This window comes from Gorilla gorilla, chromosome 2 (assembly GCF_029281585.2).
Source record: "Gorilla gorilla gorilla isolate KB3781 chromosome 2, NHGRI_mGorGor1-v2.1_pri, whole genome shotgun sequence".
Lineage (NCBI taxonomy): Eukaryota > Metazoa > Chordata > Mammalia > Primates > Hominidae > Gorilla > Gorilla gorilla.
In genome coordinates, this window is record NC_086017.1 from 124669967 (window position 1) to 124687254 (window position 17288).

Sequence of the window (17288 nt, forward strand, 5' to 3'; positions counted from 1 at the left end):
AGCCTCCCAGAGTGCTAGGATTACAGGCGTGAGCCACCATGCCTGGCCAGTTAGAGGTTTTTAATCAAAGTAAAGTGTGTATTCCATCTACATAAACCTTTTCTGGTTCTATTGTACCATAATAATTTTCAAAAGAGTAAATTAATTTTTCTTTTTGCTGTTGGATTTGGCACAGTATTAAGAAAATAGAGGTAAATTTTAAATTTGATTTGTAGGAATTACGCACTTTGAAAATGAAAGGAAATAGATTATTGTCACTTTCTGCAAGTTTTATTCTGTTTTAATTTTACTTAGTATATACTAAAACGATGTATAATTTGACCAGTGAATTGTAGGATTGCATATTTAGGGGTCAGGCATGGTGGCTCATGCCTGTAATTCCAGCACTTTGGGAGGCCAGGGATCACATGAGGTCAGGAGTTCGAGACAAGCCTGGCCAACATGGTGAAACCCTATCTCTACTAAAAGTACAAAAATTAGCCGGGCCTGATGGCGCATGCCTGTAATCCCAGCTACTGGTGAGGCTGAGTCAGGAGAATTGTTTGAACCCATGAGGTGGAGTTTGTAGTGAGCCGAGATCATGCCACTGCACTCCAGCCTGGGTGACAGAGCAAGCCTCTGTCTCAAAAACAAAAAAACAAAAAGAATTGCATAGTTAGGACAAACGTGCTTCGGTATTTTTTAACTTTGTTTTTTGAGAAAAATTACTGTTTTTTTGTGTGTGTTTTTTTAAATCAGGTGTTCTGGGGCTTAGATAAGAAACTAGCTCAACGTAAGCATTTCCCCTCTGTCAATTGGCTCATCAGCTACAGCAAGTATATGCGTGCCTTGGATGAATACTATGACAAACACTTCACAGAGTTCGTTCCTCTGAGGACCAAAGCTAAGGAAATTCTGCAGGAAGAAGAAGACCTGGCAGAAATTGTACAGCTTGTGGGAAAGGTGAGTTGTTAAATTCCATGGAAGATAGATCTGTGGGTTACACTGGGGTGTTTCAAGGACAGATAGAGCCTTGGATATTACAGATTCTTGCCTAGCAAAATAAATATTTATTAAATATTTTTAATTGAAATTTTCTATTCATTATAGTACTTAGCATGGTTTTTGGGTATATTGTATGTGAGAAAGAAACATTTGATTTACTTTTATCTTGAAATGGAATATACCCATCACCAACCAAATTAGAGGTAGTAGATTTAAGATTTGTTAGCATACATTTTTGTAGGAATGCTAGGGCTAGGTTTCAGAAGGATTGGCTTCTAGTTCCTCCAATAATTAGCTATTGGCCTTAAACAGGTGAGTTACATTCTTGTGCCTGTATCTTGGATTCTTCAAGGAAAGATGGTGTAATTAAATTTAGGCAAATTAAATGCCAGAATGAAAAGACTTCTCAGATAGTATGCAATGCTAGTTAGTACTCAGAGTTCTTTGTCTGGTTTTGTTCTTTTTATTACATGTTACAAAGTCATCTCCTAATTTATTCCAAAAAAGGTTAATATTAGGAGATAGCTAACATTCTAACATGTATTACTACTTACTATTTATAGAATAAAAATATTCTCTTATCTGCCCAATAAGAGAAGCAAGAAACAGGAAGAACTGCAAAACCAGATAAAGACAATACAAGAAAGGAAAACTATAGGCTAATATTATTGATGAATGTAGGTATGAATGTAGATACTTAATAAAATATTAAATATTAGTGTATGAGGTCTAGTAGGATATTAAAGAAAATAAAATGATACATCATAAGCAAGTTTATTTCAGGAATGTCCATATTAGACACAAAAAATCTATTGTAATTCACTAATGTAATAATACAATGGAAAAAGGATATCTCAATGTGGAAAAATATTTGAAGTTTATTACAGTTTTTAGAAACATCTTAGCAAACAAGGAATAGAAGGGAACTTCCTTAATGTGTTAAAAGTAATATACTAAGACCTAGGGAAACCACTTTACTTACTGGAGAAATTTCAGATGCATTTCATTTAAAAACTAGGATTAAGACTAGCATGCCTAATCTCATCACTGTGTTCTGTCAAATACCAGAGATCATAACCAATGATGTAAGAAGAGAAAAAAGAAAAGTTGCAAAGAAAGAGATAACAGTGTCATTGTTTGTAGATAATGTGCTCATATACTAGAAATATAACAGAATTAACAGAGAAACAAATAATAAGAGTTCACTGGGGGGTTATGATTCAAGATAAACACAGATCAAGAGAATGTCTCTACACTAGCAGTATCAACTAGAAAATAAAAGTAAAAATAAGATGTTCTCAATAGCAACAAAAACTAGAGTGTAGGAACTAACCAGAAATATATATTTCTTCTATGAAAACCACTTTTAAACTAATAAATGAAACAGAAGATGATATGAAAATAGAAACAGTCCATGCTCTTGGATGGAATGACTTATTAAAAAGACGCCACTTCTCAGCCAGGCGTGGTGGCTCACACTTGTAATCCCAGCACTTTGGGAGGCGGAGGTGGGCAGATCACGAGGTCAGGAGTTCAAGACCAGCCTGGCCAGCATGGTGAAACCCTGTCACTACTAAAAATACAAAAAATTAGCTGGGCATGGTGGCGCACCCCTGTAATCCCAGCTACTTGAGAGGCTGAGGCAGGAGAACTGCTTGAACCTGGGAGGCGGAGGTTGCAGTGAGCCGAAATCACGCCACTGCACTCTAGCCTGGGTGACAGAGTGAGACTCCATCTCAAAAAAGAAAAAAAAGACGCAATTTCTCTTTAATCTGTAAATTCAATGTAACGCCAATCTAAAATTCATTTGATTTCACCAAGATTCACAACCTTAAATAAGAATAGTAAAGTGTGAGCTTCTCCCCTATTGGATAAGGGGGAATACAAAACCATAATAATAAAAACAGTGTGGTATTCGTAAAATAACAGACCAGCGGACCAGTGGAACAGAATAGAGATAGACTTGTGATTGTATAAACGATTGATATTGCAAAGATGGTACCGAAAATCAAGTGAGGAGAGGATAGATTGTTTCAGTCTGTGATAGAAAACTGTTTACTATTTGAAGGAAAAAAACAAAATGGATTGTTCTCTAATTCCACATACGAAGTTAGAATCCAGATAGATTCACAATTTACGTGGGAAAGGTAAGACTTTCAGTTTGATAGAAAACAAATATTAAGAAAATATCTTTGTGATCTAGAGTTGGAAAAGGACTTCTAAAATAAACCCCTTAACATTAGCCTTAAAACAAAAAAAAGAGTTTTTTGATTACATAAAAAGCAAGCATTTATGTTTAGCAAAGGCCTACCCTGGTTAAAGGTAACAGACCAGTGACATTGGGAGAGGAAGTTTGTGACATCTAAAACTCATGGACTGGCTGGGCATTGTGACTCATACCTGTAATCCCAGCACTTTAGGAGGCTGAGGTGAGTGGATGGCTTGACTCCAGGAGTTCAAGACCAGCCTGGGCAACATGACGAGACCTTGTCTCTACAAAAAATATAAAAATTAGCTGGGTGGTCGTGTGGGACTGTAGTCCCAGCTACTTGGGAAGCTGAGGTGGGATGATCACTTGAGCTCAGGAGGTTGAGACTACAGTGAAAAGAGATCTCGCCACTGCATTCCATCCTGGGTGACAGAGTGAGACCCTATCTCTATTAAAAAATAAGTAAATACATAAATAATAAGATAAAAATGTTTAGAAAAATTTTTAATTTTAAAAATACTTTTAAAAAATTTTAAAAAAAACTGATGGACTAATGTCTAAAATGTACAAAGATCTCCTGTAAGTTAATAAGAAGACTAGAACTTCAACAGAAATGTGGCCAAGGGAAAGAACAGACTGATAATAGAAAAGGAATCTCAAAAGACTAATAGACCTGTGGAGAATTGCTCAAACAACACTGAGAACATCACATTATACTAGTTAAAATGTCAAATATTGCCCAGTGTTGTGGGGACAGAGGAGCTGGTGCTGCCATTGTGAGCAGTCTGATAGGACTTGTTTACATACCCTGGGACCTAGCAATTCTGTTTCTGGATATTTATCCCCAAAGAAATTCTCAAGCAGGTCCTTAAGTGGATGTTTGTGATGGTGGGGAATTAGAAGAAATCTGAATGTCCTCTACTGTGAGCAAAAGATGGAAGGTAAAATAGGGAGGGTACACACCACAGAAGATGAAATACATGAGAGCTGGAAGCAGCAGACCATGTGGCACAGCAGCATGGGTGGATTGAAACAAAGTACCAAACCAAAGACACAAGTAAGAAGTTTTACATAATTAAAGACACTTGCACAAAATAAAATATACATTTTACATGAATTTATACAAATAATACACATAAAACATTGTTTAATATTTACCTGTGGTTGAAGAGAGGACTAGAGATAAAAGGGATTTACAAAAAAAAAAAAAACTGGAGACCTGATCCATAATGCAAGAATGTAGTTAACTCACTGGGCTTGTCCATTTTCCACTCCCAAGAAATCTTTACCTGTTAGTGATCCTGGCAACACTAATACTATCTCTCAAAGCTGCTAGGGCAATTGTAAAAGTTAGGGCTTTTGAGGTAGTGATATTTAAAAGGTGAAGCTCTGTAACTTAACTATACTAGTAAAATAGCACTCAGACATAGAGTAGTACATACTTACTGTACTTCATAGTTCTAAATACTTTGTAATGTTTTTGAAATTCAACTATTAGCTATATAGATTTTTATGAAACAAACTTAAGACTGAGAATTCAAATAATTAAGATAGCAAGCCAAGATGTGAAGAGGTATTTCAAGAAAAGAACATCAAGCTTATTTTTAATTAATTAATGTATTTATTTGAGGGAGTCTCGCACTGTCGCCAGGCTGGAGTGCAGTGGCGCGATCTCGGCTCACTGCAACCTCCGCCTCCCAAGTTCAAGCGATTCTCCTGCCTCAGCCCCCCGAGTAGCTGGGACTACAGGCGCCCTACCACACCCAGCTAATTTTTGTATTTTTAGTAGAGACGGGGTTTCCCCATGTTGTCCAAAATGGTCTCAATCTCTTGACCTCATGATCTGCCCTCCTTGGCCTCCCAAAGTGCTGGGATTATAGGTGCGAGCCACAGTGCCTGGCCAAGAACGTCAAGCTTTTTGCCACCCATGTTTGTTTGGGATTTTTTTTTGTGAGACAAGGTCTCGCTCTGTCACCCAGGCTGGAGTGCAGTGGCACGATCTTAGCTCACTGCAACCTCCATCTGCCTCCCAGGCTCAAGCAATCTTCCCACCCAAGCCTCCCAAGTAGCTGGGTCTAGAGGCGCATGCCACCATGCCTGGGTAATTTTTGTATTTTTTGTAGAGACAGGTTTTCACCATGTTGCCCAAGCTGGTCTCTCACTCCTGAGCTCAAGCAATCCTCCTGCCTCGGCCTCCCAAAGTGCTGGGATTACAGGTGTAAGCCACTGTACCCGGACCCATATTCTTAGCAGCACTGTTCACAATAGCCAGGAAGTGGAAGCAACCCATATGTCCATCTATGGATGAATCCATAAACAAAATGTGGTATATATATATATATATATATATATATATATATATATATATATATACAATGAGATATTATTCAGCCTTAAAAAAGAGATCCCATCACATGCCTCAATACAGATAAACTTTGAGGGCATTATGCTAAGTGAAATAAGCTGGTCACAAAAGGACAAACACTGTATGATTTCATTTTTATGTGGTATTTAAAATAGTCAAATTTGTAGAAACAGAAAGTAAAATAGTGGTTTCCAGGGGCTGGGGGAGGAGAGAAAGGAGAGTTACTGTTTAATGGATGTTTCAGACTTGCAAGATGGAAAAGCTCTAGAGATTTGTTTCACAGTAATGTGAGTATACATAACACTGTTACACTGTATAATTAAAAGTGGCAAAGATGGTAAATTTTATGTTACATGCCTTTTAACCACAGTTTAAAAAGAACATCAATCAAAAAGCCGTTATAAGTAAATGTATTAACAATAGGTGATGGTGGAAACTATATAATAGTTTCTGCTTGTTAATTAATTGCCACCATCAATCTTACATTTTAGAGTAAATGTCTAAAAATATCTTTTTCTCTTCTAGGCTTCTTTGGCAGAAACAGATAAAATCACTCTGGAGGTAGCAAAACTTATCAAAGATGATTTCCTACAACAAAATGGATATACTCCTTATGACAGGTAAGCTATATTGATTTCCTTTTTTTATTTGAGGATTTTCTGTTGTGTTTTGGTGAAGGAGTACACATTAAAAACCTTTTTTTATTCTCATACAGGCTCATACATTCTGACTTAGTAGATTGGTTTATTTTGTATATTTGTAGTAGACATGATCTAATATGTCCCCTATCTTGATTTGCTCATTTGTCCAATTATGACAGTATTTTCACTCATATATTCATCTATAATTAGATTTAATTGTGGCTTAGTGCAGAGCCTGGGGATTATTCCCTCCTTCAGAAGCCTTCTTCATTTCTTTCCACTGCCCATGTCTCCTTTACTCTCTTATGTTGTTGTTTTGAGACAGGGTCTCACTCTGTCACCCGAGCTAGAGTGCAGTGGCACAATCTTAGCTCATTGCAGCTTCAACCTCCTGACAGTTCTCCCACCTCAGCCTCCTGAGTAGCTAGAACTGCAGGTGCCCACCACCATGCCCAGCTAATTTTTTTTTTTTTTTTTTTTTTTTTGGTAGAGACTGAGTTTTGCCATGTTGCCCAGGCTGGTCTCCAACTCCTGGGCTCAAGCAATCCACCCACCTCGGCCTCCCAAAGTGTTGGGACTCAGGCATGAGCCAACACGCCTGGCTTCTTTTACTTTTTTCCTAAATAATTATTACTCTTTTCCTAAATAATTAATAGTTCTGCTTTCATGCCTCATTTCCCAAGAGTCCTATTGCTTTCTTTCTACCAAGGTCTCTGTTAGAGCACTCCAACTCCTACTCAGTGCTTTCTTTTTTTCATTATTATCAATGCTACTGCTGAGGCTTGTTTAAAGTTCTCATTTCTTTTAAACTTTGAGAATTTAGCCCTTTCATGCCAGGTTATCTTTTCTCCCTCAAATCATATTTGGCCCCATATAAGACTGAAGAAGGAACTGAGCCAATGGAAGGATTACCAGAATGTAGGGCAAGCAGTAAATATGCCTGTATATCAGTAAGCCCCAGAAATCTGCTCTACTGGGAACTTAACGAAGCTTCTAGGAACCACCTACACAAAGATAACAAGGGAAAAATTCTTTGGAAAGGGTGTAATAGGAGTATCCGTGAAATTATGTATGCAAATGTGTTTAAACATATCCAAAAGTTGTACGAATGTATGTGACTGAAGTTGAATATTTGTTCACATGTCTGTTATTTAAAAGTATGGGCAAATGAAGACAAACACATTAAGAAAAAAGGGGCTACTACTAACTTTAGGAACTTGCAGTTTCCTGCTTTCCTATTACTCATTAAACCTAATCCACTATCACAAGGGAGTCTTTACAACTCAGTTATTTTACCATTTGGGTTACTTATTTAGCTGCATTGTACAAAAACAAACCCTCAGAGAGTCATTAGATTATAGTAATACTGTTTCATTGTTTCTCCCGCTTGATGATTTTAACAGAGAAAAGTAAAATTTACCCTTAAAATAAATACACGAATATATATCTTCTTCTATCCCATATCCTGAGACATCTCTGTCCAAAAACTCTGGTTAAGTAGTTGTTGGTCTTTTCACTATATTTTTTTATTCCTTAGGTATCATCTGATAAATAAGCAATCTGCATACTTAGATAAAGAAACTAATGCTCTAGTAGTTTTATATAAAGTATGAGCCTGTTTTGGAGTTTATTTTTGTTAATTTTTTGGACCTTCATTTATTCTAGGTTCTGCCCATTCTACAAGACAGTAGGGATGCTGTCCAACATGATTGCATTTTATGATATGGCTCGTAGAGCTGTTGAAACCACTGCCCAGAGTGACAATAAAATCACATGGTCCATTATTCGTGAGCACATGGGAGACATCCTCTATAAACTTTCCTCCATGAAATTCAAGGTATATTTTATTTCTGCTGTAACTTTTTTTATTTAGAAATGCTTCTTTTTTTCTTTCTTTTTTTTTTTTTTAGACAGAGTCTCACTCTGTTGCGAGGCTGGAGTGCAGTGGCATGATCTCGTCTCACTGCAACCTCTGCCTCCTGGGTTCGAACGATTCTCCTGCCTCAGCCTCCTGAATAGCTGGGACTACAGGTGCGTGCCAGCACACCCAGCTAATTTTTGGATTTTTTTAGTAGAGATGGGGTTTCACCATGTTGGCCAGGATGGTCTCGATCTCTTGACCTCATGATCTGCCTGCCTTGGCCTCACAAAGTGCAATGCTTCTTTTTAATTTTTCTAGCTATTTTGAGTCCCAAACCTGGGCTATAAAACTTGCAGTTATTTTCACACATGTTCAGGTTTTGTAAAACCAGTACAGACCTCAAAGTTATGTTCAAATAGGAATTCTAATGATAAAAATTAGTATATCAGCCAGGCACAGTGGTTCTCATGCCTGTAATCCCAGCACTTTCAAAGGCTCAGGCAGGAGGATGACTTGAGCCCAGGAGTTCAAGACCAGCCTGGGCAACATGTCGAAATCCTGTCTCTACAAAAAATACAAAAGATTAGCCAGGTGTGGGGCACACACCTGTAGTCTCAGCTATCTGGGAGGCTGAGGTCAAGGCTGCTGCAGTGTGCCATGATCGCACCACTACTCTCCAGCCTGGGCAACACAGTGAGACCCAGTCTCAAAAAACAAAAAAAATTAGTATGTCACGTCTACAATAAATGCTGATGTGTATTCCCTTTTGTCTTAGCTGCCAGGCAAATTAGAGCTTACTTCATAGCTGAGCAACAATTACCTTACTCCAAGTGCCTATTAACCTCTAGCACATGTGTTCTTCTGAAATGACATCTTCTCTGTTTACTTCTTTTAAATATCATGTACTGCAGGTCATTTTTTAACTTTTTTTTTTTTTTTTGAGACAGTCTTGCTCTGTCATCCAGGGTGGAGTACAGTGGCACAATCTCGGCTCACTGCAACCTCCACCTCCTGGGTTCAAGCGATTCTCCTGCCTCAGCCTCCCAAGTAGCTGGGATTACAGGTACCTGCCACCACGCCCAGCTAATTTTTTGTATTTTTAGTAGTGACGGGGTTTCACCATGTTGTCCAGGCTGGTCTTGAACTCCTGACCTCATGTGATCCACCCGCCTCGGCCTCCCGAAGTGCTGGGATTACAGGCGTGAGCCACCGCATCCAGCCATTTTTTAACTTTTAAGTGGCCTCTTGTTCTTTTGGAAGTACACAAGATAAAAATAGATAATTAAATGAAATTATTAGTAGGAACTCAAATGTATAAGATTGTTTTTAAAATATTTGATCAGTTGAATTGTATTTATTTCTGTCATGACATCCAGGCATATTTACTAACCACCTACTGAGAATGATTCTCTGAGTGTATATGTAATATAAAAATTTTAAAATTATATATATATTTTGTGTGTGTGTTCACACTATAGATTGAAAGTAAACCTGTACAAATAGGTAATCACTACATTGAGAATTTAAAAACATTTACACCTTTTTAGTCTTGTCATTTCACCTTGAGATACATAAACAAAGGAAGTAATCAGAATTTTGATATGGATATACACGGTCGTTTATTAAATTTCTTTTTTTTTTTTCTTTTTTTTTTTTTGAGATGGAGTCTTGCTCTGTTGTCCAGGCTGGAGTACAGTGGCACGATCCTGGCTCACTGCAACCTCCCCCTCCCAGGTTCAAGCAGTTCTTCCTGCCGCAGCCTCCCAAGTAGCTGGGATTACAGGTGCATTCACCACACCCAGCTAATTTTTGTATTTTTAGTAGAGACGGGGGTTTCTCTATGTTGGCCAGGCTGGTCTTGAACTCCTGACCTCAGGTGATCTGCCTGCCTCAGCCTCCCAAAGCGCTGGGATTACAGGCATGAGCCACTACGCCAAGCCAAATTTCTTAAATGTCACCCAAGAATGAACAGAGCCAACAGTACATTATGGTGTGTCCATAAGATAGATATTGTGAAGACATTACCATTTTTGTCAAAAATATTCAAAGACATGGAGAAATGCTTATGGCACAGAGTGAAAAAACTTCCATATGTAACTTGATCCAAATATTGTCTTAAAAAACTATATATTCATAGAAAGAGGATGAAAAAGAAATATACCTGTAGTAATGATGATTTCCATTTACATGCTTATTGTGTCAAATTAACATCACAGGTATTTTTTAATGTCATTACTCTTCTGTAGCATTGTTTTGTGGCTGGAGAGTAATATTTTTCTATTCTTAGACACTTAGAAAATTTCCAGTTGTTGGCCGGGCGCATTGGCTCACGTCTGTAATCCCAGCACTTTGGCAGGCCGAGGCGGGTGGATCACCTGAGGTCAGTTCTAGACCAGCCTGACCAACATGGAGAAACCCCGTCTCTACTAAAAATACAAAATTAGCTGGGCGTGGTGGTGCATGCCTGTAATCCCAGCTACTCAGGAGGCTGAGGCAGGAGAATCACTTAAGCCTGGGAGGTGGAGGTTGCGGTGAGCTGAGATCACACCATTGCACTCCAGCCTGGGCAACAAGAGCAAAACTCTGTCTGAAAAAAAAAAAAAAAAGAAAAGAAAAGAAAAGAAAATTCCCAGTTATTGGCGTGGACGACCATGTAGTTGTGTGTAGTTGGTTTTGTGCATTTTCTTAGTGTGGAGTCCAGAAGTGGAATGATTGGGTTAGAGACCTGGAATATTTTAAAGTCTGTCTCTTTTTTTTTTTTTTTCTGAGACAGAGTCTCATTCTGTCACTAGGCTGGAGTGCAGTGGCGCGATCTCAGCTCACTGCAACCTCCGCCTTCTGGGTTCAAGCGAGTCTCCTGCCTCAGCCTCCCAAGTAGCTGGGACTACAGGTGCACGCCACCATGCCCAGCTAATTTTTTTGTATTTTTAGTAGAGACAGGGTTTCACCATGTTGGCCAGGATGGTCTCAATCTCCTGACCTTGTGATTTGCCTGCCTCGGCCCCCCAAAGTGCTGGGATTACAGGCGTGAGCCACCAAGCCTAGCTAAATTCTCTTTTATACATATTACTCAGTAAGTTGCTTTCCATAAGGATTTTAAATAATGGTGCATTTTAACATTATTTCCTAAATTTTACTTTTCCATCCCAGTGTGATAATACCAGATGTTGAGCAAATTCTGTTTTGATTAAATTAATTCCTAATTATCATGCATTAAGTCATGTTCATCTAATATATGAAGCGGCATAATTTCCCACTATTGTGCACATTGTTGAGGATAAAGGCTTTGGTCACTGAATGTGGTTATCAGGCAAAATGCAAAATTAAAATTTTGTTTTCTTTCTGTTTGGTTGGATTTGTATCCTTAAGAAAAAGGGAAAATGAGTATAGTTTTACCTCCTGCCTGTGGTTTACCAGTGTCCCTCACTAAACCTAGTACTCAAAATATATAAAATATGAGTAACCTGGGCCAGGTGCAGTGGCTCACGCCTGTAATCCCAGCACTTTGGGAGGCCGAGGCAAGTGGATCACTTGAGATCAGGAGTTCAAGACCAGCCTGGCCAACATGGTGAAACCTGTCTCTACTAAAAATACAAAAAAAAAAATTAGCTGGGCATGATGGTGGCACCTGTAGTCCCAACTACTTGGGAGGCTGAGGCAGGAGAATCACTTGAAGCCAGGAGGTGGAGGTTGCAGTGAGCCAAGATCGTGCCACTGCACTCCAGCCTGGGTGACAGAGCAAGACTCTGTCTCCAAAAAAAAAAAAGTAACTTAACATACGTAATGAAAATTATTTTCCAAATGCGAGTTGAATTTGTAATGTCTTCTTTCAGGATCCACTGAAAGATGGTGAGGCAAAGATCAAAAGCGACTATGCACAACTTCTTGAAGACATGCAGAATGCATTCCGTAGCCTTGAAGATTAGAAGCCTTGAAGATTAGAACTGTGATTTCCTTTTCCTCAGCAAGCTCCTACGTGTATATTTTCCTGAATTTCTCATCTCAAACCCTTTGCTTCTTTATTGTGCAGCTTTGAGACTAGTGCCTATGTGTGTTATTTGTTTCCCTGTTTTTTTGGTAGGTCTTATATAAAACAAACATTCCTTTGTTCTAGTGTTGTGAAGGGCCTCCCTCTTCCTTTATCTGAAGTGGTGAATATAGTAAATATACATTATGGTTACACTACTGTAAACTTGTATGTAGGGTGATGACCCTCTTTGTCCTAGGTATACCCTTTCCTCATTTCTATTAAATTGTAAACAGGACTACTGCATGTACTCTCTTGGCAGTGAATTTGGAATGGAAGGCCAGGTTTCTATAACTTTTGAACAGGTACTTTGTGAAATGACTCAATTTCTATTGTGGTAAGCTCATTGGCAGCTTAGCATTTTGCAAAGGAATTGCTTTGCAGGAAATATTTAATTTTCAAAAACATAATGATTAATGTTCCAATTATGCATCACTTCCCCCAGTATAAATCAGGAATATTTGTGAGAAACCATTGGGAACTATACTCTTTTTATTTTTATTTTTTATTTATTTTATTTATTTATTTTTTGGGACGGAGTGTCACTCTTGTTGCCCAGGCTGGAGTGCAATGGCGTGATCTTGGCTCACTGCAGCCTTCGCCTCCCGGGTTCAAGTGATTCTCCTGCCTCAGCCTCCCGAGTTCAAGTGATTCTCCTGCCTCAGCCTCCCGAGTAGCTGGGATTACAGGCATGCTCCACCATGCCCAGCTAATTTTGTATTTTTAGTAGAAACGGGGTTTCACCATGTTGGTCAGGCTGGTCTCGAACTCCAGACCTCAGGCGATCCGCCCACCTTGGCCTCCCAAACTGCTGGGATTACAGGCATGAGCCACCGCGCCCGGCCAGGGACTATACTCTTTAAAATAGACATTTGTGGGGCTCACACAATATATGAAATAGTACCCTCTAAAAAAGAGAAAAAAAGAATCAGGCGGTGAAACTTAGAGCAACATTGTCTTATTAAAGCATAGTTTATTTCACTAGAAAAAATTTAATATCAAGGACTATTATATACTTCATTACTAGGAAGTTCTTTTTAAAATGACACTTAAAACAGTCACTGAAAACTTGATCCACATCACACCCTGTTTATTTTCCTTAAACATCTTGGAAGCCTAAGCTTCTGAGAATCATGTGGCAAGTGTGATGGGCAGTAAAATACCAGAGAAGATGTTTAGTAGCAATTAAAGGCTGTTTGCACCTTTAAGGACCAGCTGGGCTGTAGTGATTCCTGGGGCCAGAGTGGCATTATGTTTTTACAAAATAATGACATATGTCACATGTTTGCATGTTTGTTTGCTTGTTGAATTTTTGAACAGCCAGTTGACCAATCATAGAAAGTATTACTTTCTTTCATATGGTTTTTGGTTCACTGGCTTAAGAGGTTTCTCAGAATATCTATGGCCACAGCAGCATACCAGTTTCCATCCTAATAGGAATGAAATTAATTTTGTATCTACTGATAACAGAATCTGGGTCACATAAAAAAAATCATTCTATCCGTCTTTTAAGTATATGTTTAAAATAATAATTTATGTGTCTGCATATTGCAGAACAGCTCTGAGAGCAACAGTTTCCCATTAACTCTTTCTGACCAATAGTGCTGGCACCGTTGCTTCCTCTTTGGGAAGAGGAAAGGGTGTGTGAACATGGCTAACAATCTTCAAATACCCAAATTGTGATAGCATAAATAAAGTATTTATTTTATGCCTCAGTATATTATTTAATTTTTTAGGTAATGCCTATCTCTTGGTCTATTAAGGAAAGAAGCAATCAGTAGAGAATTCAGGATAGTTTTGTTTAAATTCTTGCGGATTACATGTTTTTACAGTGGCCTGCTATTGAGGAAAGGTATTCTTCCATACAACTTGTTTTAACCTTTGAGAACATTGACAGAAATTATGCAATGGTTTGTTGAGATATGGACTTAATGGTGCTGTTTAATCAGTTTGCTTCCAAAGTGGCCTACCCAAGAGGCCCTAAGACTGGTAGAAATTAAAAGGATTTCAAAAACTTTCTATTCTTTTCTTAAACCTACCAGCAGACTAGGATTGTGATAGCAATGAATGGTATGATGAAGAAAGTTTGACCAAATTTGTTTTTTTGTTTTTGTTGTTGTTTTGAATTTGAAATCATTCTTATTCCCTTTCAGAATGTTTATGTATGAGTGTGAAGATGCTAGCGAACCTATGCTCAGATATTCATCGTAAGACTCCCTTCACCTGTTACAGAGTTTCAGATCGGTCACTGATAGTATGTATTTCTTTAGTAAGAATGTGTTAAAATTACAATGATCTTTTAAAAAGATGATGCAGTTCTATATTTATTGTGCTGTGTCTGGTCCTAAGTGGAGCCAATTAAACAAGTTTCATATGTATTTTTCCAGTGTTAAATCTCACACACTGTACTTTGAAAATTTCCTTCCATCCTGAATAACGAATAGAAGAGGCCATATATATTGCCTCCTTATCCTTGAGATTTCACTACCTTTATGTTAAAAGTTGTGTATAATTGTTAAAATCTGTGAAAGAATAAAAAGTGGATTTAAATTAACATTTTTTTTTTCTCTTTTTTATGGCACAATCTGCTAGAAAATATGTACCTTGTATCTTGACTTACTGTTTTGGTATGACCTTTTAAAATTTTTTCCTTCCTTTTTATAGATTGTTACTTAAGATTATGAAATTGAATTGGAGCCCTCATTATAGCCTGCAAAAAGTCCCATAATTGTATCACACTATGTTTTGGAAATATAATATACAGAATCCCAACCCATTCTGAATTTTACTTTGAGAAAGTGAATGGTTTCTATAAATTCACTTCTAAGTGCAAGGAAATCAGTGGTACTCTTCAGTTTTTAACAAGTAAACTAAAGCCTTGTAATTTATGATTTTGCAAGCCAATTTAAAGTCCAATATAACAATGTGCAACATCCTTTGTAGCAATTCATTATGGTACGTAGGATATATTTTATTTCCTTAAATGTTGTATTTTTAACAATTTCCAAAGGAGTGAAGAAGCAGTGTCAAAGAACTGTATATTACCATTGAGTCTGAAGTTTATGTAGAGAAATAGTTTAAAAATCATGAGAAGACTTCTTCATTATAGAGACAGTAATTTTTTGTCCATTAGGTAATATCCCAATATCCTCAGCATATTAGCTTCACTGTATTGCTACAATATAGGAACACAAAGAAGGGAATCAACTTTCTCAAATGGGGTGATAAAACGCTACTGAAGTTGTTCTAAGAGCTTAATTTGAATTCTCGCAGAAGTTGACTCTGAGACAAGCAGTTGAGTTTAGGTAGTTTATTTGGGAGATGGTATCAGGAAACACCATTAGCAAAGTAGAGAATTGAGACAGACTGGAAAGAAGCCAATTAAAGCTCTCATTATCAACCAAGTTAATACTCTGGACTATGGAGCACAATCCTGCTGGGGAGTTTGGGGAACAAGTGAAGAATGCACATCTCAGTTATCCCACCGGGGTGCAAGGAAACTAGGGTAACTTGTTTCACAACCAGCTCCTGTCGATTTTCCATTTGAAAGCTGTCCCCATGAAGATGGGGAGAGTCAATACACAGCACATGCATACAGGTAGATCAGGTCCTGGTGGCCACAGAAAATCCTCTGCAAAAAAACTGAAGTACTGGCAGTTGGGAGGTCAGGCTGGTGGGCACTGAAATGGTGGTCATGGTTGAGGAGATAGAGGTAGGACACTACTAGCAACCACTGAGGCTTTTTACAAATCCAGGAAAAAAGTCAATTAGTAATGGAAAAGTTACTCTGGGTCGGGTGGCTCACTGCCTGTAGTCCCAGCACTTTGGGAGGCCAAGGCATGTGGATCACTTGAGGCCAGGAGTTCAAGACCAGCTTAGCCAATATAATGAAACCTAGTCTCTACTAAAAATACAAAAATTAGCTGGGTGTGGTGGTGCGCACCTGTAGTCCCAGGTACTCAGGAGGCTGAGGCAGAATTGCTTGAACCCAAGAGGCTGAGGTTGCAGTGAGCTGAGATTGCACCACTGGCACTCCAGCCTGGGCAAGAGCAAGATTCTGTCTCAGAAAAAAAAAAGAAAAAAAAATTATTCTGCAAAATAAGGAAACACCATGTAAAAAGATCAGGAGACTTGGAGACAAGATGTTTGAGAAAGAGCAGAGAGTACACATACTACCAATTTTGGGTATAAGTAGACAGATGGGATTTAATGCTCCTGAAAGTAAAGGCAGCTTGTTGGATCAATGGGGATTTTGATCATTTATTCCCACCCCCTCATTACGTAGAAGAGGAAATTGAAGTTCAGGGAGGTTAATTGACTTGCCCTTGTCACAGAGCTACTTAATAGCGAAATCCTGGCTTCCTGATTCCTAGTGTTTCTTTGTTTCCACTAAATCATACTGTGTATCTTTTCCTTACATGTGTACTTTTCATTCAGATCCAAGACGTTGGGTTGGTTAATATGAGATAAAGTAACCTGAGAAAAACCAGGGAGAAATTACTGGCTAGACAAAGGACATGGACACAGGTAGTATGATTCACTCATCTTTTTTTTTTTTTTGAGACGGAGTTTCTCTTTTTGCCCATGCTGGAGTGCAATGGTGTGATCCCAATTCACTGCAACCTCCACCTCCCAGGTTCAAGCAGTTCTCCTGCCTCAGCCTCCCAAGAAGCTGGGATTATAGGCATGCACCACCACACCTGGCTAATTTTTTGTATTTTTAGTAGAGATGGGGTTTCACCATGTTGGTCAGGTTGGTCTCAAATTCCTGACCTCAGGTGATCCACCCCTCTCAGCCTCCCAAAGTGCTGGGATTATAGGCGTGAGACACCATGCCTGGTCCACTCATCTTTTTTTTTTCTAGAGACAAGGTCTGATTCTGTTGCCCAGGCTGGAGTGCAGTGGCATGATCACAGCTCACTGCAGCCTCAACCTCCTGGGTTCAAGAGGTGCTCCTGCCTCAACCTCCCAAAGTGCTGGGACTAGAGGCATGAGCCGCCATGCCTGGCCAATTTTTTTGTTTTTGTTTTTGTTTTTTTGAGATGGAGTCTCCCTCTGTTGCCCAGGCTGGAGTGCAATGATATGATCTCGGCTCACTGCATTCTCTGCCTCCTGGGTTCAAGCGATTCTCATGCCTCAGCCTCCCTAAGTAGCTGCGACTACAGGCATGTGCCACCATGTCCAGCTAATTTTTGTATTTT

The 17288-nt window shown here is 38.7% G+C and overlaps 1 protein-coding gene across 2 annotated transcripts in view; it reads left to right on the top strand.

Moving 5' to 3' along the window:
* The window catches only part of ATP6V1A (ATPase H+ transporting V1 subunit A), a 66906-nt gene extending 52265 nt beyond the window's left edge, over positions 1 to 14641 (top strand). For both annotated transcript variants that reach the window (XM_019023949.4, XM_055381651.2), the window contains exons 12-15: positions 739 to 942; positions 6084 to 6178; positions 7865 to 8036; positions 11894 to 14641. In XM_019023949.4, the coding sequence (XP_018879494.1) occupies positions 739 to 942; positions 6084 to 6178; positions 7865 to 8036; positions 11894 to 11986 (564 nt within the window). In that variant the 3' untranslated portion in view covers positions 11987 to 14641. The remainder of the gene's footprint in view (positions 1 to 738; positions 943 to 6083; positions 6179 to 7864; positions 8037 to 11893) is intronic.
* The last annotated feature ends 2647 nt before the right edge of the window (positions 14642 to 17288 follow it).